Here is a 23,138-nt window from a genome sequence, read left to right as displayed (position 1 = left end):
GAAACAGTTTGACCGTTTTACATGCTTTCGAAATGTTTTATAGACATGGTGAATATACTGAATGTTGCAGGCATGTTGAAACAGTTTGAACCTTTTACAGGCTTTCAAATGTTTTATAGACATGGTGAATGTTTTGAAGGTTGCAGGCATGTTGAAATAGTTTGAACGTTTTACAGACTTTCAAAATGTTTTATAGACATGGTGAATGTTTTGAATGTTGCAGGCATGTTGAAACAGTTTGAACGTTGTACAGGTTTTCAAATGTTCAATAGACATGGTGAATGTTTTGAATGTTGCAGGCATGTTGAAACAGTTTGAATTGAACGTTTTACAGGCTTTCAAATTGTTTTATAGACATGGTGAATGTTTTGAATGTTGCAGGGATGTTGAAACAGTTTGAACGTTTTCCAGGCTTTCGAATGTTTTATAGACATGGTGAATGTTTTGAATGTTCCAGGCATGTTGAAACAGTGCGAACGTTTTACAGGCTTTCAAAATGTTTTATAGACAAAATGAATGTTTTGAATGTTGCAGGCATGCTGAAACAGTTTGAACGTTTTTCAGGCTTTCAAATGTTTTATAGACATGGTAAATGTTTTGAATGTTGCAGGCATGTTGAAACAGTTTGAATGTTTTACAGCCTTTCAAATGTTTCATAGACATGGTGAATGTTTTGAATGTTGCAGGCATATTGAAACAGCTTGAACGTTTTACAGGCTTTCAAATCTTTTATAGACATGGTGAATGTTTTGAATGTTGCAGGCATGTTGAAACAGTTTGAACCTTTTACAGGCTTTCAAATGTTTTATAGACATGGTGAATGTTTTGAATGTTGCAGGCATGTTGAAACAGTTTGAACGTGTTACAGGCTTTCAAACGTTTTATAGACATGGCGAATGTTTTGAATGTACAGGCATGCTGAAACAGTTTGAAACTTTTACAGGCTTTCAAATGTTTTATAGACATGGTGAATGTTTTGAAAGTTGCAGGCTTGTTGAAACAGTTTGAACCTTTTACAGGCTTTCAAAAGTTTTATAGGCTTGGTGAATGTTTTGAATATTGCAGGCATGTTGAAACAGTTTGACCGTTTTACAGGCTTTCGAAATGTTTTATAGACATGGTGAATATACTGAATGTTGCAGGCATGTTGAAACAGTTTGAACCTTTTACAGGCTTTCAAATGTTTTATAGACATGGTGAATGTTTTGAAGGTTGCAGGCATGTTGAAATAGTTTGAACGTTTTACAGACTTTCAAAATGTTTTATAGACATGGTGAATGTTTTGAATGTTGCAGGCATGTTGAAACAGTTTGAACGTTGTACAGGTTTTCAAATGTTCAATAGACATGGTGAATGTTTTGAATATTGCAGGCATGTTGAAACAGTTTGAATTGAACGTTTTACAGGCTTTCAAATTGTTTTATAGACATGGTGAATGTTTTGAATGTTGCAGGCATGTTGAAACAGTTTGAACGTTTTCCAGGCTTTCAAATGTTTTATAGACATGGTGAATGTTTTGAATGTTCCAGGCATGTTGAAACAGTGCGAACGTTTTACAGGCTTTCAAAATGTTTTATAGACAAAATGAATGTTTTGAATGTTGCAGGCATGCTGAAACAGTTTGAACGTTTTACAGGCTTTCAAATGTTTTATAGACATGGTAAATGTTTTGAATGTTGCAGGCATGTTGAAACAGTTTGAATGTTTTACAGCCTTTCAAATGTTTCATAGACATGGTGAATGTTTTGAATGTTGCAGGCATGTTGAAACAGCTTGAACGTTTTACAGGCTTTCAAATCTTTTATAGACATGGTGAATGTTTTGAATGTTCCAGGCATGTTGAAACAGTGTGAACGTTTTACAGGCTTTCAAAATGTTTTATAGACATGGTGAATGTTTTGAATGTTGCAGGCATGCTGAAACAGTTTGAACGTTTTACAGGCATTCAAATGTTTTATAGACATGGTAAATGTTTTGAATGTTGCAGGCATGTTGAAACAGTTTGAACGTTTTACAGGCTTTCAAATGTTTTATAGACATGGTGAATGTTTTGAATGTTGCAGGCGTGCTGAAACAGTTTGAACGTTTTACAGGCTTTCAAATGTTTTATAGACATGGTGAATGTTTTGAATGTTGCAGGCATGTTGAAACATCTTGAACGTTTTACAGGCTTTCAAATCTTTTATAGACATGGTAAATGTTTTGAATGTTGCAGGCATGTTGAAACAGTTTGAACGTTTTACAGGCTCTCAAATGTTTTATAGACATGGTGAATGTTTTGAATATTCCAGGCATGTTGAAACAGTGTGAACGTTTTACAGGCTTTCAAATGTTTTATAGACATGGTGAATGTTTTGAATGTTGCAGGCATGTTGAAACAACTTGAACGTTTTACAGGCTTTCAAATCTTTTATAGACATGGTGAATGTTTTGAATGTTGCAGGCGTGCTGAAACAGTTTGAACGTTTTACAGGCTTTCAAATGTTTTATAGACATGGTAAATGTTTTGAATGTTGCAGGCATGTTGAAACAGTTTGAACTTTTTACAGGCTTTCAAATGTTTTATAGACATGATGAATGTTTTGAATGTCGCAGGCATGTTGAAACAGTGTGAACGTTTTACAGGCTTTCAAATTGTTTTATAGACATGGTGAATGTTTTGAATGTTGCAGGCATGCTGAAACAGTTTGAACGTTTTACAGGCTTTCAAATGTTTTATAGACATGGTAAATGTTTTGAATGTTGCAGGCATGTTGAAACAGTTTGAACCTTTTACAGGCTTTCAAATGTTTTATAGACATGGTGAATGTTTTGAATGTTGCAGGCATGTTGAAACAACTTGAACGTTTTACAGGCTTTCAAATCTTTTACAGACATGGTAAATGTTTTGAATGTTGCAGGCATGTTGAAACAGTTTGAACGTTTTACAGGCTCTCAAATGTTTTATAGATATGGTGAATGTTTTGATTGTTCCAGGCCTGTTGAAACAGTGTGAACGTTTTACAGGCTTTCAAAATGTTTTATAGACATGGTGAATTTTTTGAATGTTGCAGGCATGTTGAAACAGTTTGAACGTTTTACAGGCTCTCAAATTTTTTATGGTCATGGTGAATGTTTTGATTGTTCCAGGCATGTTGAAACAGTTTGAACGTTTTACAGGCTTTCAAAATGTTTTATAGACACGGTGAATGGTTTGAATGTTGCAGGCATGTTGAAACAGTTTGAAAGTCTTACAGGCTTTCAAATGTTTTATAGACATGGTAAATGTTTTGAATGTTGCAGGAATGTTGAAACAGTTTGAACGTTTTACAGGCTTTCAAAATGTTTTATAGACATGGTGAATGTTTTGAATGTTGCAGGCATGTTGAAACAGTTTGAACGTTTTACAGGCTTTCAAATGTTTTATAAACATGGTAAATGTTTTGATTGTTCCAGGCATGTTGAAACAGTTTGAATGTTTTACAGGCTTTCAAAATGTTTTATAGATATGGTGAATGTTTTGAATGTTGCAGGCATGTTGAAACACTTTGAACGTTTTACAGGTTTTCATTTGTTTTATAGACATGGTGAACGTTTTGATTGTTGCAGGCATGATGAAATAGTTTGAACGTTTTACAGGTTTTCAAAATGTTTTATAGACATGGTGAATGTTTTGAATGTTGCAGACATGTTGAAACAGTTTGAACGTTTTACAGGCTTTTAAATTGTTTTATAGGCATGGTGAATGTTTTGATTGTTGCAGGCATGTTGAAGCAGTTTGAACGTTTTACAGGCTTTCAAATCTTTTATAGACATGGTGAATGTTTTGAATGTTGCAGGCATGTTGAAACAGTTTGAACGTTTTACAGGTTTTCAAATGTTTTATAGACATGGTGAATGTTTTGAATGTTGCAGGCATGTTGAAGCAGTTTGAACCTTTTACAGGCTTTCAAATGTTTTTACAGACATGGTGAATGTTTTGAATGTTGCAGGCATGTTGAAACAGTTTGAACGTTTTACAGGCTTTCAAAATGTTTTATGCATGGTGAATGTTTTGAATGTTGCACGCATGTTGAAACAGTTTGAACGTTTTACAGGCTTTCAAATGTTTTATAGACATGGTTGATGTTTCGAATGTTGCAGGCATGTTGAACCAGTTTGAACCTTTTACAGGCTATTAAATGTTTTATAGACATGGTGAATGTTTTGAATGTTGCAGGCATGTTGAAACAGTTTGAACGTTTTACAGAATTTCAAAATGTTTTATAGACATGGTGAATGTTTTGAATGTTGCAGGCATGTTGAAATAGTTTGAACGTTTTACAGGCTTTCAAAATGTTTTATAGACATGGTGAATGTTTTCAATGTTGCAGGCATGTTGAAACAGTTTGAACGTTTTACAGGCTTTCAAATGTTTTATAGACATGGTGAATGTTTTGGAGATTGCAGGCATGTTGAAACAAATTGAACCTTTTACAGACTTTCAAATGTTTTAAAGACATGGTGAATGTTTTGATTGTTGCAGGCATGTTGAAACAGTTTGAACGTTTTACAGGCTTTCAAAATGTTTTATAGACATGGTGAATGTTTTGAATGTTGCAGGCATGTTGGAACAGTTTGAACGTTTTACAGGCTTTCAAAATGTTTTATAGACATGGTGAATGTTTTGAATGTTGCAGGCATGTTGAAACCGTTTGAACGTTTTACAGGCTTTCAAAAAGTTTTATAGACATGGTGAATGTTTTGAATGTTGCAGGCATGTTGAAACAGTTTGAACGTTTTACAGGCTTTCAAATGTTTTATAGACATGGTGAATGTTTTGAATGTTGCAGGCATGTTGAAACACTTTGAACATTTTACAGGTTTTCAAATGTTTTATAGACATGGTGAATGTTTTGAATGCTGCAGGCATGTTGAAACAGTTTGAACGTTTTACAGGCTTTCAAATGTTTTATAGACATGGTGAATGTTTTGAATGTTGCAGGCTTGTTGAAACAGTTTGAACGTTTTACAGGCTTTCAAATGTGTTATAGACATGGTGAATGTTTTGAATATTGCAGGCATGTTGAAACAATTTGAACCTTTTACAGGCTTTCAAATGTCTTATAGACATGGTGAACATTTTGAATGTTGCAGGCATGTTGAAACAGTTTGAACCTTTTACAGACTTTCAAATGTTTTAAAGACATGGTGAAAGTTTTGATTGTTGCAGGCATGTTGAAACAGTTTGAACATTTTACAGGCTTTCAAAATGTTTTATAGACATGGTGAATGTTTTGAATGTTGCAGGCATGTTGAAACAGTTTGAACGTTTTACAGGCTTTCAAAATGTTTTATAGACATGGTGAATGTTTTGAATGTTGCAGGCATGTTGAAACAGTTTGAACGTTTTACAGGCTTTCAAAAAGTTTTATAGACATGGTGAATGTTTTGAATGTTGCAGGCATGCTGAAACAGTTTGAACCTTTTACAGGCTTTCAAATGTTTTATAGACATGGTGAATGTTTTGAATGTTGCAGGCATGTTGAAACAGTTTGAACGTTTTACAGGCTTTCAAAATGTTTTATGCATGGTGAATGTTTTGAATGTTGCAGGCATGTTGAAACAGTTTGAACGTTTTACAGGCTTTCAAAAAGTTTTATAGACATGGTGAATGTTTTGAATGTTGCAAGCATGCTGAAACAGTTTGAACCTTTTACAGGCTTTCAAATGTTTTATAGACATGGTGAATGTTTTGAATGTTGCAGGCATGTTGAAACAGTTTGAACGTTTTACAGGCTTTCAAAATGTTTTATAATTGTTGGGTTAATTCTTTAACTTTTAAAAATTTACTCCTTGCTCGTACCCTTACCCCTACTCAGCCCCCCCAGCGTTAGCGGTTTCCAAACACCTGCTACTTGGCGCTTATCTGATAAACACTCTAGGATGGGCCCTAAAATTGAGTGCCGTGGAATAGTGCCAAAAGGGTACCCTTTGGGTGCTCAGGTGGTCGAATCTTTTAGAAGAGGGAGTATCTTATCCCACCCCGTTACTCGACTCCTGTTTTGAACCAATATCTTTTTTTTTTAATTTTTCTACTTGATTCACGTGTGCCCTAACCTTTTTTCTGATAAAATTTTGGATAATTGTAAAGCCTAAACAGAATGCTGCAACCAGTAGTGATTTATGGTTCATCTCCGCTCATGTATTCGACCCCCTGAATACCCGAAGGTTTCCCCTTCCCTTGGCACTATTTTACGACATCACTTTTTTTGGTGACCGACACTAAAACTTTCACTAAAGCGGCTAAAAAACAAGGTTTTTGGAGAAAATTTTCCAAAAACTGTCTAAAATCTGCACCCCACCAGATAAAACCATAAAACAGTGTCTGGCTGCAACCATGTCTGATGAAGGACAAAATTTAATCTTTTTTGCGCTCCCGGGGATGCACGAGAGAAGGAATAAAACGCGGGTAATGAGCTGCTAAATTCTTTTTTAGGCAAATGCCAGTTATGCGGTTACTCTTGCGGCTTGAAATTGTTGTCCTACCCTCAAATAAAAAGTGAAAAATAAAAGTATCCTCAAAAACACACTTTATTTGATAATGCGTCGACAGTGCCCTGTTATTAGGGTTTATTTGAGTTGTTTTTGTTGTAGAAAACTCATTCGTGTTCACGATTTTCATCATGTGTGTGTGGGCATATGTGCTTTCTATGGGATTTGGTGCGTTCCTTTCTCCCGAAGTGGGCATGCTGCTTGCCGGTTAGACCAAAGTTTTCAAATGAACTTTTTTAGATTCACAATATTCCTTTCAAACCTAAATCTCAGAAACCACAATTCAGTATTTGAGAGATGTGAATGCAAGTTGAATTTGCTATACTTTCCAAAAAAAACCTGAAAGCACAACGAAAAGCAGCAGTTCTAAAAGGAAATTTCCGTGATAAGCTGCAATGAACTTGATAAGATGTTCCAAATTTTCCTAGCAAAAATCTTCAAACACCTTCCAACTGTTAGTTTGAATAAGTTTTGCTTAAATGCTGTTGAAAGTTATCCGGTTTTGTTCGGCTTAAAGTTCTGATTTGAAGCCAAGTTCGCACCCGTTCCGTAAACTTATAGGGGCGGATATGATCTTGGTCCCAACCTTGAATTCCTACCGACTAACAGAATCGAATAATTTGTAAGCAATCATCAAAATTGAACAAGCTAGCCAATATTAATCAGACCATGGAGGAAAACTGCAACTTGAATGCATAATTGTTGCATAATTGATGAAAACGAGCAACTGTCGTTTATTTTTTACATCGAACAGAGTGTCATTTTCTGCAGAGTCAGTTACGAGTTAGATCCAAAAAGTGGTCCTCACGGCATGATATGGCGATAGATGAACCCTTTCACAGATTAATCCCTCTTGGTCGCGTTTTATTTTGCGATCAAAACTTTTTGGTCCGGACGATGTTTTATACAAGTGAACATAGTCTGGACATATCGCACTACGGCCGCGATAGTCTAGAAAATAATCGCGATAATTTAGAAATTAGCCTTCGAGTACAATTGTGAAAAAAATGTACCAAAAAATGAACAAAAAATGGCTGATATAGATACAGAGCTCTACGTTTTAAAAAATCAATGCTTCAGTGAGGTCAACTAAAACGTTGAATACCGTAACGCTTACGAGGCAGGTTAATCAGATTTGAGAAAAACAAATGAAATTGAAAGTGAGTTTCAGCTGATTTACGGAATTAGAAATGAAGAATTCTTGCACAAAAACATCACTTGGGAGAGCACCATAAGACTAAATAAACCCTGTTTTCAGATGTCTCAGAGGGAGAATCAAAATGATTTTTGAAAACGCTCGTAGGTAGGGGTAAGAAAAAATTGAAATGAGAGCCCAACTTGCTCACAAAAATGGAAGGGGAAAAATCTTATGGTTTGGCAGAAGTAGAAAATAAATGTTATCCAGAACAAAAAACTTCTACAAACTATTGTCGAAAAACAATGAGGATGGCAAATTCAGTTTAATTATAGTTTACCTACAAAACAGCTTAACTATTTGGTCACTAATGGTGTGAATATATTTGTCTGAAAATTGATGGTTGTTTAGTTCCGGGTTATTATAATTTTGTACTATTTCTGTAAGTTTAGTGAACAAAAAATCAAACTGTCGAAGAAGACACGAGTTCTAGCAGCAATTGAGTGCTTCAACTAAAATTTTATGTGTATTGCGACAGCTCTCGCAAATTGTTAGTTGGATTTTTTGTTGCGTAAAAGTACTAATTACTTTTTGTAAAATTTAGGATTGGCATTCACTCCGCAGCAGATAATCCACTAGCAGATAAAAAAACTTTTTTTTGATAGTACGCGTAAAAATAGTAAAGAAGTAGTAATAAACGCTATTTTGTTCTATTATGTGTTAGATTGATTCAATTTTTTTGTAATTATTGGTTTTTGTACGACTTTTCAGTAAAAATTCTTGGTTTTCCTTTTTTTATCAGTTGATGCATACACGTCGATTGTGTATTCCAAAATTGGCCAAAAAAATTTTTATAGGCCAAAAAAAGGTATTTGAGTTTCAAACAATAATATTTTACCTAAAATAATTCCAAAATAATCAAATTTTTTGAGTTCTTCCATTTTTTTGCCTTTAATTAATGTACCTGTAAAACGTTTAACCGCCGATTTTTGTAATAAAAAAAACATATTTTTGTTTTTTCTGTGTTAAGTGTTATTTCATTGCCTGCTGAGAAAACTTTAGTTTCGTTTGACACTTCATGGTGATCTGCTTTTAGACTATTTACGGAAGAGACTGCTTTTATGACTCTATCGTCCGCAGGGAGTAACATGTTACTAAATTGTTGAGGACTGTTGCTTTTTTTATATCAATTATATATTTAAGAAGAATAGAATTGGGACTAATAATGGTCCTTCTGGGACACCAAACTTCATTTATTTATTTTTTGATTGTGTTCCCCCAATCTGATTATTGTGATTTTGTGTTTTTTTTTTGCTAAACACGATTTCAATAAAGGAAACAGTGGCCCTATAAGTCCATACTAGTTTTTCTATTTAACTTTTTCTAACAGAATACTGTGTTCGACAGTGTCAAAAATTTTTCACTTTTGCTCAATCAGATTTGGCTCAGTTTCAGACCGCAGCCAGTCATTCATCTGAAATTTGATCTAAAATTGTCTTAAGGTATCTCTTTGAGTATCATTTCGCATTGAATCACTCCTTGCATTCTTTCTTTGTTCAGGTGAGCCCTCAGCAACTTAAGTCTATAATTTTTTTTAATTAGGAGCCGCGGAAATTGCAACTACTAAAAATTTAGCTTTGTTGAAATTGTTGACAAGTTAACACTTAGTTGGTCATGTTGCATTAATTTCAACTACAGAAAAGCCAAGCTATAAAAATTTTTGTGTAAATCAAAAAAAAGAAAAAAAATTTTAACGGTTTTGCTTTTGTATCAAAGTTTTCAATCACAAAAAAAGTTAAAACAAAATTTCACCAAACTTTTTCAGCTTGCCTTTATTTTTAAATGATTTCGATATTTGTTTTTTTACCAATAACTAGTAATTTGAGTATTTCGTTCATTTATTTCTTCCGGTGAAGTCAAAGCAAATTTTTGTTCTGGTTTTCACCAATCAGTTGCTGCTTTTTACGCACTGCATCTTTTTCCTTGTTAAACGGACGCTGACCACTTTTTTGCATTTGCTTAACTGTTGGATTTTTTGATTTTTGAGTTTTTCGATTTTCATTTGCTCAACTATTGGTTTTCTGGCTTCCGGTACTCGTTTAACAAATAAATGACACAGCGCATTTATGAATAGTTGTTACACTAACCTCTCTTCTCCGCCAAGAGTTTTACATAAACATCCAAAGGATGCAAGTACTGTTTCACCTAAATAGTTTTACGATTCAGTGGATGCTTGTGGTCCTCGTACTTAAGTTTTCGATGGTTCCTACATGCTTCGAACTCATCATTGAAGTAAGTGAAGTTGATTAAGACTGAAGGCACAATTTTTTCATCCAACATTTTTTTGTTTGCTCGGTAATATATGGTAACCTTTCAAACTACTGCTCAAAGTTTCTACTGTAAAATATTTTTCCAAAATTTTATCACATTACTTCTCCTCATCCCGCGGATGAAACGGTTGATTGACAATTATCGATTAATTTTACGTATAGCGCTCTTTTGCTGTCGCACAAAAACATCTGATTCATCAACAAAGTATTTAAGTTCCTCGTATTAAAAAATAATTTCTGACTTATTGTCGTCCGCCTAGTTCAGACACTAGTCATGATTGGTTCTTTTGTAATCAAAGTTAAGTGTCTCAAAACAAACCAGCCATTAAAATTTGTTTAATTAGAACTGAAAGAAAAAAATCTGAGTTTGTTCTCGAATTGTTTTCTCTTTTTGTTTTTACAAAAAAAATTTGAACATTTAAAAAGCAAAGCTAATCAACAATTAAAAATGGCTGAAAATTGATAAAATTATCTACAAAACAATTAGTTAAAACAATTAAAACGACAAATTTGCCCTTGGAGTATTTAAGTTGTTCTTAGAATGTTTCGTTATTACAATTGAATATGACACATATCAAAATTGAGTTTGTTTTTGTATAAAGCTCCAAGATCTAAGCGCTCAATGAAAATCGTTAATACATTTTGGTCCGATACTGGTTGTTGTACGCTTGGTAATTCACCTACACAAACAAATGACAGTTATCGACGCGGAGCGCTAAAGCGCAAATACCTCCCGGCTACTGAGTTTTGCAATCTGAGTTTTTCAAAACGACTTGAAAACTGGCTTTGGGCTCGTTCTGATCTTTTATTGATCAAATAACCAAATGAAACTTAAAGCGTTTCTTTTTTCTTTTTCTTTTGCCGATGCTTTTGCTTTTCCTTGTATCAAATATACTTATGAGTTTGCCAGCTTTGAAATACACCATGTGTTTTTAAAATTAAATGATTATCAAAACTTTATTTTTTCAATTTCTAATTTTCGTCCCTATTAGCCTACAAAAACCATAAGTGGAAAAGATATTTGATTGTAAAACCTAAAATAATATATCGAAATTCCGTCTGGAAAAGCTCAATTATAAGCTGATCTTCTAATTTTGGTTCAATTACGGTTGCAGGCTTCAGAAAAGAAACGATTTTCGTTATTGCATTTGAAAGAAAAAGGAAAAATATTCCATCCTTCATTTGGCAATTTTTTTGTCCCTGGTCAAACTCATTATAATCTACATATATGATTACGATGTGATAGCTTCTGGTTTTCGATTCAATCTTTCTTTTAATTTTTATTTTAGTTGTCTTGTTTTTTGTGCTTTTATGCAATTAGCAACCTTATTTAAAAATTTTAGCGTTCACTGTGCTGGTTTTATTCAAACAGCACTTCGCCGCGGATAAGTTGCCGAGCATAAAAAATTCGCGTTACGGTTTCAGCATTACGAATACTTTCTTCAAAGCACGCATAATTTAGTCCAGAACATTGCCAATCAGCTATGAGAAACATTTTGTTAAAAACTATTTCGATCACCGGAAGTTGACTGAATAAAAAGCCACGCCAAATAAAAATTTTCTGTTTTCTTCGAAAGTCGGAACAACAAGAAAGACCCGTTTTTTATCAATTCAAAGCCCTGAATGTTCCTCTGTACTTCACGGCCAATTTAAAGAAATGTTGAAATTTGATAAAAATTTGTCACAAAAAATTAGTCTATATGTAAAACGACAACTTTGCCCTTGGATTAATTAATTTTTTATAAAAGTATTTTAATAATCCAGTTTATTGTGGCAGATTTCAAAATTTTTTTGGCATACAAATAGCACAAACAACCAAAGGGCAAAATAGATCTAAGCGCGCAATGAAAATCGTTAAGACAAATCGGTCCGATACTGGTTGTTGTGCCCTTGCTAGTTCACCAGCACAAACTGTACACAAACTGTTTTGCATCTGTACACAAACAATTGACTGTTATTTTTTTGTCTATTTTGTAGTTTTCTTCAATAGTAGTCTATAAAAGTAATAATTGAGAAAAGTGTTTGATTATAAAAGAGAAAAATCGAAAAATTGGTCTTGAAACGCGCAAACAAGAGCTTAACTTCTGTTTTTGGTTCAATCATTGTTGCAGGTTTTCTGAACAACACGATTGAAGATATTTGTTCTGAAGGAAAAAGAACATTTTGATTTTGCGTTTGCTACCATTTTTTCCCTGGTCAAATTATGCCCAGAAGCAAAAAGGGTGCGATCAGAACCTGTGATAACTGACTGAACCTCTGAGCATTATAATGAAAATAGACTTGGTTTCTAAGAGTTAATTTAATGATTGAAACCGTATTGTCGTTTTTTATAGGTTTTGTTATCTGAGTTCAACTGTGCACCGAGCCACAGATCTGAGAGTCAATCTTTCTTTTTTCTCTCAATAAAGGTCACGAATTATTGACCTTGATTTACATAATAAGGTAATATAATTTATAAATAACAATATGAACAACTGAGCCAAGGCCACAATATGGTTACTGCAAATGCAGTAGCAGTTGCGGTATCACATACCCCGCTCAGCCAATGAAATTTTATAATACTTTATCAAATTTTATAAATACTGAATAAGAATTTTAGTACTCAGTTTAAGGAGTTTTATTTTCTTGTTGACTTCGAATCATTCTAATGCAATTGGTTTGATCTCATTTTCCGTCTTTTTCTTCGTGCTCTTCCTCAAGTTGTAGTGGGACCCACCACTCATCGTTCCAAGATCGATTGATGTCGAGCGCCTCGCTGCCGAATTTTGTTCTGAAGAGATGTTTTTCTAGTAGTCCAAACTTCGTTTCCACCGAATTCGACGCATTGGATTTGAAATTTGCTAATTTGATTCGGTATACTTCAAGTGCGGCCTGATTTAAATCTAAGAGATCGTTATGATATGAAATCGACCTTACCGAATGTTTAATCGGATTCCCGTATCTAATCGGACCCTTTTTCGACCTCCCGCTTTTTCGAAGAGATGTTTCTTGTACTTCTGATTCGTCCAAAAACCCCGGAGGGTTATTAGATTCTTCCCCCTCTTCCGCATTTTCTTTAGAGTGCAATATATCTGCCGCCGTACGCTGTACTCCTCTCTCCAGCACCTGATCAGCCAATCGGTTCCAGTCCGCTGCCGTTAAATCTTTGCTGTTAAACGTGTCTAGGATTGTTTCTGGAGATGTATTGCGTGAAATTTTTTTCTTACTCTTTGTACTACTGTGAGGAGTAGAAGTCGATTTTGGTGCTCCCGCTGAGTTTGATGAACACGCCTGAGGTTCTTCTTCGACTGCCGCGGCAGCACACATATTCTGTAGATTGGTTGGTTGAGAATCCTTCGCGCCTGTGCCCCCTTTTGGTTTCGATGTTTTAGTGAAGGGCGCGGCCATGTTAGGTTTGGCCCTTTTCACCGCTAGATTCAAGCCACCGCCTTGCAGAATATCTTTTGACGTGACCACTGTTGGGCTGTCTTGGAATTTTTGCTGTGCCTCTACTGGATCTATGCTTCGCTGCTCTAGCAATAAATCCTCTTCAGATCCACTATTCTCAGCTTCCTCCTGATCATCGGGCTGCCGTTGTGATTGTTTTTGTTGCTTCTTTTTAGGTTCCTCTCCTGTTGGGGAACATCTATGGTTATTTTTGTCCTGCACAACAACCTTAGCCTTGGCAATGTCACTCTTCCGATATATGGACCCCGCTGCTGTTTTGACACTAGAGGGCGTTTCTGCCACGACTTTTCCTTTCAACGGCTTTGTGAGAGCCTTTCCGCTTTTCCTCCCCTCATTTGTTCTGAGTAGAATGGGTGACCATTGACGTTGGTTGACGATATCTTCCGGTTTATCTTCGACAAAACCACGTTCCCACGAGTACAACATTTCTTTTTGTAGCTCGGGGTTAATTGTACTTGTCTCCTCCACCGTACGTCGTAAGTCATTCGCAGATGTATCGCGTCTGGTTTGATTCCACCTAGCGTTAGCTTTCAGAAGTTCCATCAATCTTCTTTTGAATGTTTGTATAGTACGTTTCACTAAACCGCATCCGCGATGATCTCCAACTGGACAGAATTTTTGTTCAATGTTATTGTCAGAACAATACTTTCGCATAGTCTTACCTTTAAACCCAGAAAATTGATCGGTTCGAATTGATTCGGGTGTTCCATGGATATCAATGTATGAACGAAGAAAATTCGTCGACGATTTTCCCCTGTTGATTTAGTGATTTTTACCGATGGAAACTTAGAATACCTATCTATTGCTACCAGCAAATATATATTTTTTCCTTTATAGTCTTCGGGTAGACCAGCGTAATCTAACTGAACTTACTGACCCGGCTGCGTTAGCAGTGGGAGAGGTTTGGTAGCATTTTTCGGAATGATGTACTTTGCATTCTTACCATAGCGAGTGCAGCTTCTGCATTCCTCCGCCAGATTGACTATATCCTTGTGCAAATCAAATGTCTCTAAATGTTGATAAATGTAATTTTTTGAATTTTGAAACAGTCGGTTGTGGTCACGATGTGAAAACGGAGGAAAACTAGAAAGATCTTGGGCTGGTTGTATATTTAAAGCTTCATGGGCACGAAATGCGAAAAGACGAGCAACAAATGCAAGAAAGTCCCTTCATGAAAAGAAATAGAAATGTATTATGCAAAAGCGAGCATTAGAGCGAAAATTAATTGGTATACTATTTCTTCAACCGAAAAATTGTTCACCAATATACACTGATTCAGAAGGGGAACGCGCTCCGAAAAAAAAACGCATTTTATTTGTCAAATTTTCCAAAAAGTGCCCAAAAACTGCTTTTTTTGACACAAATTTTCAAAAATTTGCCTGCGGAAAAAAACGACAAAAATTTTCAAAAAATTTTTGGAAATCCGCCCCTGAGAAATCCTAGATCCGCCCCTGATCTTAGGTAAGACATTTTTTGAGCTCCGAACAAAAATTTTTTGAATAGTATAAAAAATCCGCTAAAACGCTGAATTACAAACTCGAAATTTGGCTGAATGAAAAAAAACACCAAAGCATAAACACTCGGGCACTTTCTTCGAAAGTCAAAACAATTAATTAATTCGTTTCAGAGATGAAAACAGCCTAAGGGACAACATAATCCGCTCTAACGGAGTGAGATAAATGAAGGTCATACGGTACTTGATCATTTGAGGAGATTTTATAAAATCATATTATAGCATCACCCTCGACAGGAATAATCAAATTGTCAAGCTATACTAAATGAGTGACTATCACTGGAAGAAAGATAAATAAACGTGAAAACCATATACAAAAAAAATTCCACTGCGGAAGTTTTTTTGTGAGATCATATTGCATTAGGCATGGTAGAATTAAAACCGCTACACAATATCATATGAGGAGCTTATGGAAAAAAGCTATTGATAAAAAAGCAATCTACTTTTTGCGCATGGTTTTCAGAAATCAGGTGATTTTCTGATAAATCTTCGTCAAAGATAGATCTTACTTCTTGTCATAATCTCATAAAACAGTTTTTCGATGATATTTTAAAGGCAATTATGCTCTGTGGGTATTAATTATCCAGGGTATTATCCATTAATTATAAACTTTCAATTTGGAGATTTGAGATTTTTTGGAAGGGTTCTAGTCATGCAATTCCCATATATAGCAGAATGCGTCATACAGTTTCCATTTATGGGATAATGCTAGTCATGGAGATCTCATGCATTTTTTTGAATATGCGAGCTGCAATTTTTGCCAACCTGGTCAATGTTCAGTCTTTTTCAGGTGTCATAACTCGCAGCATGAAACAATACCAGGATCTGCTGAGCCCTGAAGCATTCATGTCGGAACAGCAGTACCACTTAGTTAGACAGGTAAAGCTGAAACATGCAGAAAATTGGATTAGGCAGTTTCGCATTCTCTTTTTTTTTGCTTTAGTTAATCAATTTCATCGTATCATTTCGAACTATTTGCATTTGCACAGTTACCAGCCATATTGTGTTGATATATAGCGACGCCGCTTAAGCTGTCTGATATCTAATGTGCTCAATAGTTTTTTAATTCCATGTAACTTTTTGTTCTTTCCAGGTTGTATGGACTATTCTCCACGTGTCTCTGGGGGTCATTCTTTTCAGGGTGGGAATGAGTTTGGATCTGAAAGTGGTGTGGACGAGGATGTGGTCTGTTTTAGTGATGGCTCTGGTGCCTGCATGTCTGGTCGAGGCACCTGTTGTGGCTGCTGTGTCGTATGGACTTATTGGTACGGCTTAAATGAGTGACAAGAGAATCCTATTTAAATGTGCTTTCAAAAAACGGACTTTTCCAAAGACTTTTCCTAAAGGTGCTTTCGAAAAATGACCTTTTTCCCTTTTTTATACGCAGGGTGCCCCTCAACAGAAGAATAAGCTGCGAATAACAGAACGATAAAATGTGAACATTTTATACAATCATAAAAAAGTGCCAAAATGGGACGCTTTGAGTGTTTCGAAAACGGGTTGGTATCAAACTCGTGATAGGAGATAACATCCCCATTTTAGTTTGCTTGTAACATTTATAAAGTTCTTCATTAAGTAATTTATCCAACACAGGCATTTTTAAAAATCATGTCAAGGAAGGCATCAAGAATTCAATCGATTCAATCGATATTGAACAGAATGGTTGTCTATATTTGTATGAAACAAAAAGTCTTACCTTTGTTATCAGTGCGAATATGTTTCTTGTCAGTGTATCATCAAAAATCACTTTTCTGACAAAAATATTACATCTTACAAAAATAAGCTCTAGAATGATACAAGATAGTGACTTTTCTCAAAAAAAATTAAGATGGCGACTTTTCAGGACGAGAAGTTTTCCTACATAAACTTTTTAATATTGATTTTATGAGTTTTTTTTTAAAAACTTTCCTAGAATTGAATAAAAATTTTCTCCGCGGGCTCAATAACGTAATCTCAGAGGAGAATTAACAGTTGCTACATGAGCTAACCGAAAGAAAGGCAAGATAACAAGTTTTTGTACTTTTTGTTCCGACTTTCTTAACGAAAGTAACGGAACATTTCTGCTCGTGGTGGGTCTTTTTTCTTCAGACAAATTTCGACTTTTTAACTAGCCATTTTTGACGGATTTTTTTAATATCATTCAAAAGGTATTGTTATCTTAAGCTTAAATTTGAAAAGCTATTTCACCTGTGATCTTTTTTTGTAAAGTGATGGGGGTTGAAAGATTGTCATTTTGGCCAATTTGGGACAATTGACGCGCGATATATTTCGCGCTATTAACGCGGCGAGTGGAGATTTAATCCGTCCTAGAAATTGTTGCAAATTGGTTAAAGGAAGCTTATTTACCATAATTGATTTGATACTAGGACTTTGTCAATCACTAAATTCTTTAAATGGCGCGTGGGGAGGATTTTTTTCACAAAAAAATATCGAATTAAGAAAAAAAATTCATTTTGTTTTATTACATTTGAATTTTTCATGTTATTACTGCTCCATTGACGTTAAAAGGCAGTCGGAGCATTCAAGGCTTCGCCCTGATAAGAGCAGTCTGTATTTGTTTGTTACTGACTCGATAGACGGTTTGTTCCGACTTTCAAAGAAAATGAATAATATATGTGTCTGCGGTGGTTTTTTTTTATTCATCCAATTTTACAAAAGTATGGCTTTTGATCCGGAATTTTTTAGACTGGCAACCGGATGTCCTTGCACTAGAATAAAATGCGGCTGGCACCGCTGTTGAATAACATATTGATTGTTTCGATACGCGAATATGTGGCAAAGTATCAGCACTCGTAACCGTTTCAAGTTGAATTGAGGCGAATTATAATTGCCCTAATGAGTAGTCTTGCATCAATGTGTATGTGCTATACAGGTTTTCCCATAACAAAGATCCCAACTGGAATATTTCGACAAATACTTGATGGACGTACTTGAAAATTTGCACACACATCTAGCAGCCCAAGACTCACGTCTGTTTTCTACTCCAACTGTACGGCCCCCTCAAAGTGGCGCCATTTAGTTGCAGACATCTTCTAGTTCGTTTTTGGTTCCCAATAACTACTTTCTTCTGCATTCCCCGAGTTTTTTTTATTCAGATTTTGACTGGTGCTTTTTCCTTGGAACTTTTTGTAAATCTTAGCCCCTCGAGATCTGTTTGGGGTGGGGGGGGGGGGGGGGCGAACGATTTGGGAATTGAAGTGCGAATGGATGAATAGTCTCATCGGTTCCTTTTTTTGATATGTCACTCCAGAGATTTAATCTGTCTGAGAAATCGCTTCAGTGTGAACTCTTCAGGCCTACTTATAACTTTGTCAAAAGGAGATATATCAGTTCATACTTAAAATGGCGTTTGGGTGCTTTATTTCCAAAAAAAAAGATTTTTTTTTTGAAAATTTCCTGCATTTTCTAAAAACGAACAATACTCCGTAGACCTTAAAAATCATTCGAAACAATCAGAACTTTGCCCTGATACTGGCAGTCTTGTTAAGAGATCTATTTTTAAAAATTTTCAAATTTCAAGTTCTAGAATCGATTGCTCAAAATGCATGCATTAGAACAGCAAATTGACTTTTTACAAGCACACATTTGAACATACACGGCTTGGAAAAAAATCAAGGTTTCAACGGCTATATTTAATTTTTGTTTTCTCCAATTTTTGTTGCTTTTGGGGAAAAAAATGCAATCCTTAAATGTTTCTCATACAAAAATTGTAAAAAAAGGAAAACTACCTGCTACAAGTCTTATAAACTCTTAAATAAATAAGAAACTCTTAAGTAGATAAGTTTGATGTTTTTTGTAGGATGCTTAACCCGGGTACTCCAATATGACAAGGTAAAAAATATCTTCTGTCAGGTGGCCTCCTCATTAAACTGCACTATCATTCTCATAAGATAATTTCCCATATTTTTCCAAAACCATATTTTCAACAAAATGCCTAATCTTATTGCGTATTTTTCAGTTTCAGTTTTGTTCTATAACTAATAGCCTTTTGGTTTCAGGCTGGCCGATCAAGTTCGGCTTTCTGCTTGGATTCATTCTGGCTGTGTCCTCCCCCGCCCTTGTCGGCAACTCACTCCTGCACCTCAATTCCAAATGGGACAGCTTCGTGAACAAAGAGATATACGCAACTGTGGTAGCATCTATCATGCCTGCTCAAATCTTGGTCTCCATTGCTGCCGTTGTTCCTATTTTGGGTAACTACCCATAACTTTCACACTCTCAATTAGGAAAACTGGTATGAACCACTTGAGTCAAGAATATTTTTCAATGCAACTTGAAATAGTCGTGTTCTTCATGTGGATACGCGCACCAAAGTTGAAACATCGATCATTTAGTTGCTTAGTTAATCGACTTTTTCGTAGGTCAGTCTAAGGTTGTGAACCAAAGATTTTTAGTTTTATAATTAGAAAAATGGGGCTAGCTTTCGCCACTAGGCACGCCATTGGCATTGACCTTCGTGCCCAGAATAGCTAAAGGTTTAATGTTGTCGCAGAATCCTCCTTCAGCCTCCAACCCAATGGACTATTCGCCCCTTACTGGCCTCTGATGTCACTCGGAACAATCTGCATCGGGGTTCTGTTTGGGTTCATCCTATTCTACTTGCCTTCTTGTGAGACAACTTGCACTACCGAAACAACTAAGACTTCTAAATGTAAACTGTACGCGTTGGTTGTCATGGCGGCATCCATACTCATTATGGGAGAAGCAAAATTCATGGAGGAACAGAACAACATTCCAGGTACATCGGCTGCAGAATAATGCGACCTGAATTATTTTGGCGACATTTTTGTTTTCGATTAAATTGAGATCTAAACGCTAAAAAGACCCCATTTTGCCAAAAATATTTGCAAGTTTTTGCAAAAATGTTTGCAGTTTTTTCGGAAGTTTTTACTAAGAATACTTTTTCTTAGCGCGCTCGCGCATCCCTCATAAGTTTAGAAAACAAACATTAAGGCACCACGATCGGGTACTTTGATAGTGATTTGGATTTCGCATGCATTGCTTCTGGAATCCACAAAATTTGTGTTGATTTCCGTAACATTTCGAAATTCGTTTGAAGTCAGAATTCTGATGGAATGCTTTAAAAAATTCGAATATCATTTACATACGACTTAAACTGATAACAACAAGCAACCTCTTGGCTTACAGATTCCTTAGTTTTCTTATACCTATTAGATTTCTATTCGCAGTTAGCATCACTGGGTCTCTCGCAGTAGTGCTTTTCGCCGCCGTACTCGGTCGCAACAGCCGCAGTGTGGATCGGACTCTGAAGAACTGGTCCACTGCCACCTGGTCCTGTCTTCAATTGCCCATGTTTGCTCTCATGGGATACATTGCTCTGCATGTGTTGGTTGAGGGACGGCAGTCTTGGATGAATCCGGACTACTTTGACGAGACGTGGAGACCATATGATGAGATGCTGGCAAACCGAAGTGAATCACCTGCGTTTTTGGTTTTAGACTTTGTTACTTTTGTTCATTTTGGTGCCCCAAAAAAATTCAAATCTGATAAAAATCACTTAGACAATAACCGCTTGCCATAAAAGAATAGAACAGTTGTACGTTAGTCGTCATTCGCTTATTTGAGGACAGACTGTCTTAAACAAATTGGATCTCTTTATACACATTCCCTCTACCCTACATTAATTAACAAAGATCCTCAATCCACCCCTAAAAAGGACTAATTTAACAGTTCAGCAAAAAAAGATTTCCTACCGAGCAACGAATCCTCTTTCTTTGGGAAGTAGAAGGGGTGAACAATCCAAGAAAGCTGGTTACAGTGCGTGAATAGTGTTTTGAATATTGTTTGGATGCAGCAGTCGGTGGTGCTTTGAATAAGGTTCTTGGCAACAATGGTGTTCTCTTCAGATGTTGTGAGTGGAGGTGTTGCCGTGGCTGTGATTTCTGCAGGACTGGTGGCTCGCTTGACATCGTCATGTTTCATTGCCCGGCGTTCTGGATTCACCATCAAAGAATCCCTTTTCATTGCTATTTCCCAGATTCCCAAAATGTCTACAATGACATTCCCCTGCTGGGTCATTTGGTGAGCGTCAGTCAGTATTTCGATTGTAGAATCGTTTTATTGTCTATAATTAAAAAACGAAGGCTTCTCAGGTCTCAGTGGGGGGCGCTATCGCTGTTCTGACCCGTTATCATAATTTTAATACCGTTCAATTTAGCTACTTTTCAATTTAACAGTTTGTAACTTAGTCATTTCTTTTTTTACGATTCATCATTACGAGGCCAAACTGTGCACTGGATAGGAGCGCAATTTTGTGTCTGTATGTTCCTGGATTCCAGAGACAAGTCTTAAAATATGTTACAAAAATTAAGTGGATTCCAAAAAAAAAAATTTCAGTGGATTCCGCATAATTATACCTGTAACGTAAATTTTGTCGGCACAGTTGTTTTGTTGCGGATTCCGCAACCAGCAAATATAGTTAGTTGTTCTGGATCCCGCAACTGTAAGTGGATTCCGCAAATGTAAGTGGATTCCGCAAACTGTAAGTGGATTTCGAAATTCGTTCAATACTGAACTTGCATAGGAACAATTAAAAGCTGAGCTGGAATTCTTATCTCTAGCAATGCGTAACTTAAAAGCAAAGACTTAACCATTGTCAGTGGAATCCACGAACAAGTCTTAAAACATTGGTCACCTAAATCGGCGGATGTCATTTTTTAGTATATTGGAAACACAACACCGAACAATTTCAATATTTGGAGTCATTGAGTTGAGAGTGTATGGAACACACAGCATATCGACAAATTAGGTCAGTATTTGGGATTGCGTCAATCCCAAATACTGATTTTGGAAGCATAACGCCGAATAAACGCAGTAATTGTAGTCATTGGCTTAAGAGTGTATGGAAAAACAACACACAGCATATCGCCGAATTTAGTCAGTATTTGGGATTCCATCGATCCCAAGTACTGGTCAGTATTTGGGGTTGATGAAATCCCAAAAACTGAAATAATGTGGAATAAATATGGAATATATCCATCAATTGGAGTCATTAAGTAGAGAGTGATTAAAAACCCAACGCATAGCAAATCGTCGAATTAGTTCAGTATTTGGGATTTCATCGATCCCAAATACTGGTCAGTAATTGGGATTCCATTAATCCCAAACACTGATCTATTCTAGTGAAATCAAATCATGTACTTAAAAAATATAATTTTAAAGGCTACTACACATAAATATATGCAAAGGGAATCCGCAAACAAAATGCGGATTCCACTTACAATGTGCGGATTCCACTTACATTTTGTGGATTTCATTTACAGTTGCGGATTCCGCAACAGCTCAATTTAACGATACAATTGTTTACGGATTCCACAAATTGTTCTGAATTCCGCAAATACAGTTGCGGATTCCGCAAATTCGCCTTTTTTCGAGCAATTTTGAGCCGTACAATGATTTAGGTATTTGTTTGTGGAATCCAAAACAGCATAGAAGATCAAAGAAAAGTAGCAATGTTGTGGATTCCGCGACAAATCTGATTATGGCCTGTTGCGGCTTCCGCTTACAATGCATAGAATGCACAACTTGGCCTCGTAGTGATTTTGAACACAATTAAGCAACGGTTGTTACTCTTGCTAGAGAAAGTGTCTCATAATTAGATTTTTTCAGTTTAAATAGTTTCCTACAAATCTGCTAGAAAGACACGCAGTTTGCCGCCACGTGCAAGTGAATGCCTGCATGCTAATGGTTTTAAACTAAAATCAATTTTTGTAAAGTTATGGGGGTTAAAAAATTGCCTTTATGGCCAATTTGGAACAATTCACAGCGATATATTGTGCACTATTTACGCGTAAGCGAAGTTTAATCCGTCTTAGAAATCGTTCCAAATTAGTTCAAGGAAGCTTATAAGCCACAATTAATTTGTTGACAGGAGCGAAATCTATCACTTTGTACTTAATATGGCGTGTTGGGGAATGATATAACGAAAAAAAGTCTCTTATTAAAAAAAAACATTTTCATTTTTTTTATCCTATTTAAATTTTTCATGCTCCATAGACCTTAAAAGGCAGTCGAAACATTCAACCCTTCACCTTGGTACGAGCAGTCTTGTTTCAGTTTTTACTATTCCATTTGAAGACAATTAAGTTGCTACTGTTTTTCTTGCTAGAGAAAGTGTGTCTTATTTGGGAACTAGACTTGTTTCAGTTTAACCACTTTCTTACACATCTGTTAGATAGAA

At 35.9% G+C, this 23,138-nt stretch overlaps 3 protein-coding genes across 6 annotated transcripts in view; all 3 read left to right on the top strand.

Annotated features, from left to right (window-relative positions):
* The window catches only part of LOC134845466 (glycogen debranching enzyme-like), a 643,946-nt gene that overhangs the window by 116,255 nt on the left and 504,553 nt on the right, over positions 1 to 23,138 (top strand). The gene's annotated exons all lie outside the window — the stretch shown is intronic.
* Positions 1 to 23,138, top strand: part of LOC134845467 (serine/threonine-protein phosphatase 2A 65 kDa regulatory subunit A alpha isoform-like) — a 525,354-nt gene that overhangs the window by 78,197 nt on the left and 424,019 nt on the right. The gene's annotated exons all lie outside the window — the stretch shown is intronic.
* The window catches only part of LOC134845721 (sodium/hydrogen exchanger 9B2-like), a 28,529-nt gene that overhangs the window by 1,879 nt on the left and 3,512 nt on the right, over positions 1 to 23,138 (top strand). Inside the window, exons 2-8 of one of the 2 annotated variants that reach the window (XM_063862780.1) lie at positions 6,616 to 6,681; positions 15,729 to 15,817; positions 16,032 to 16,203; positions 18,937 to 19,131; positions 19,431 to 19,676; positions 20,128 to 20,370; positions 20,806 to 20,980. In XM_063862780.1, the coding sequence (XP_063718850.1) occupies positions 6,616 to 6,681; positions 15,729 to 15,817; positions 16,032 to 16,203; positions 18,937 to 19,131; positions 19,431 to 19,676; positions 20,128 to 20,370; positions 20,806 to 20,980 (1,186 nt within the window). Of the gene's footprint in view, positions 1 to 6,615; positions 6,721 to 15,728; positions 15,818 to 16,031; positions 16,204 to 18,936; positions 19,132 to 19,430; positions 19,677 to 20,127; positions 20,371 to 20,805; positions 20,981 to 23,138 lie in introns of both variants that reach the window. The other variant, XM_063862779.1, reaches the window with a different exon arrangement.

This window comes from Symsagittifera roscoffensis, chromosome 5 (assembly GCF_963678635.1).
Source record: "Symsagittifera roscoffensis chromosome 5, txSymRosc1.1, whole genome shotgun sequence".
Taxonomy (NCBI): Eukaryota; Metazoa; Xenacoelomorpha; order Acoela; family Convolutidae; genus Symsagittifera; species Symsagittifera roscoffensis.
Note: the sequence above shows the minus strand (reverse complement) of the source record. Positions and strands in the feature narration are given on the sequence as shown.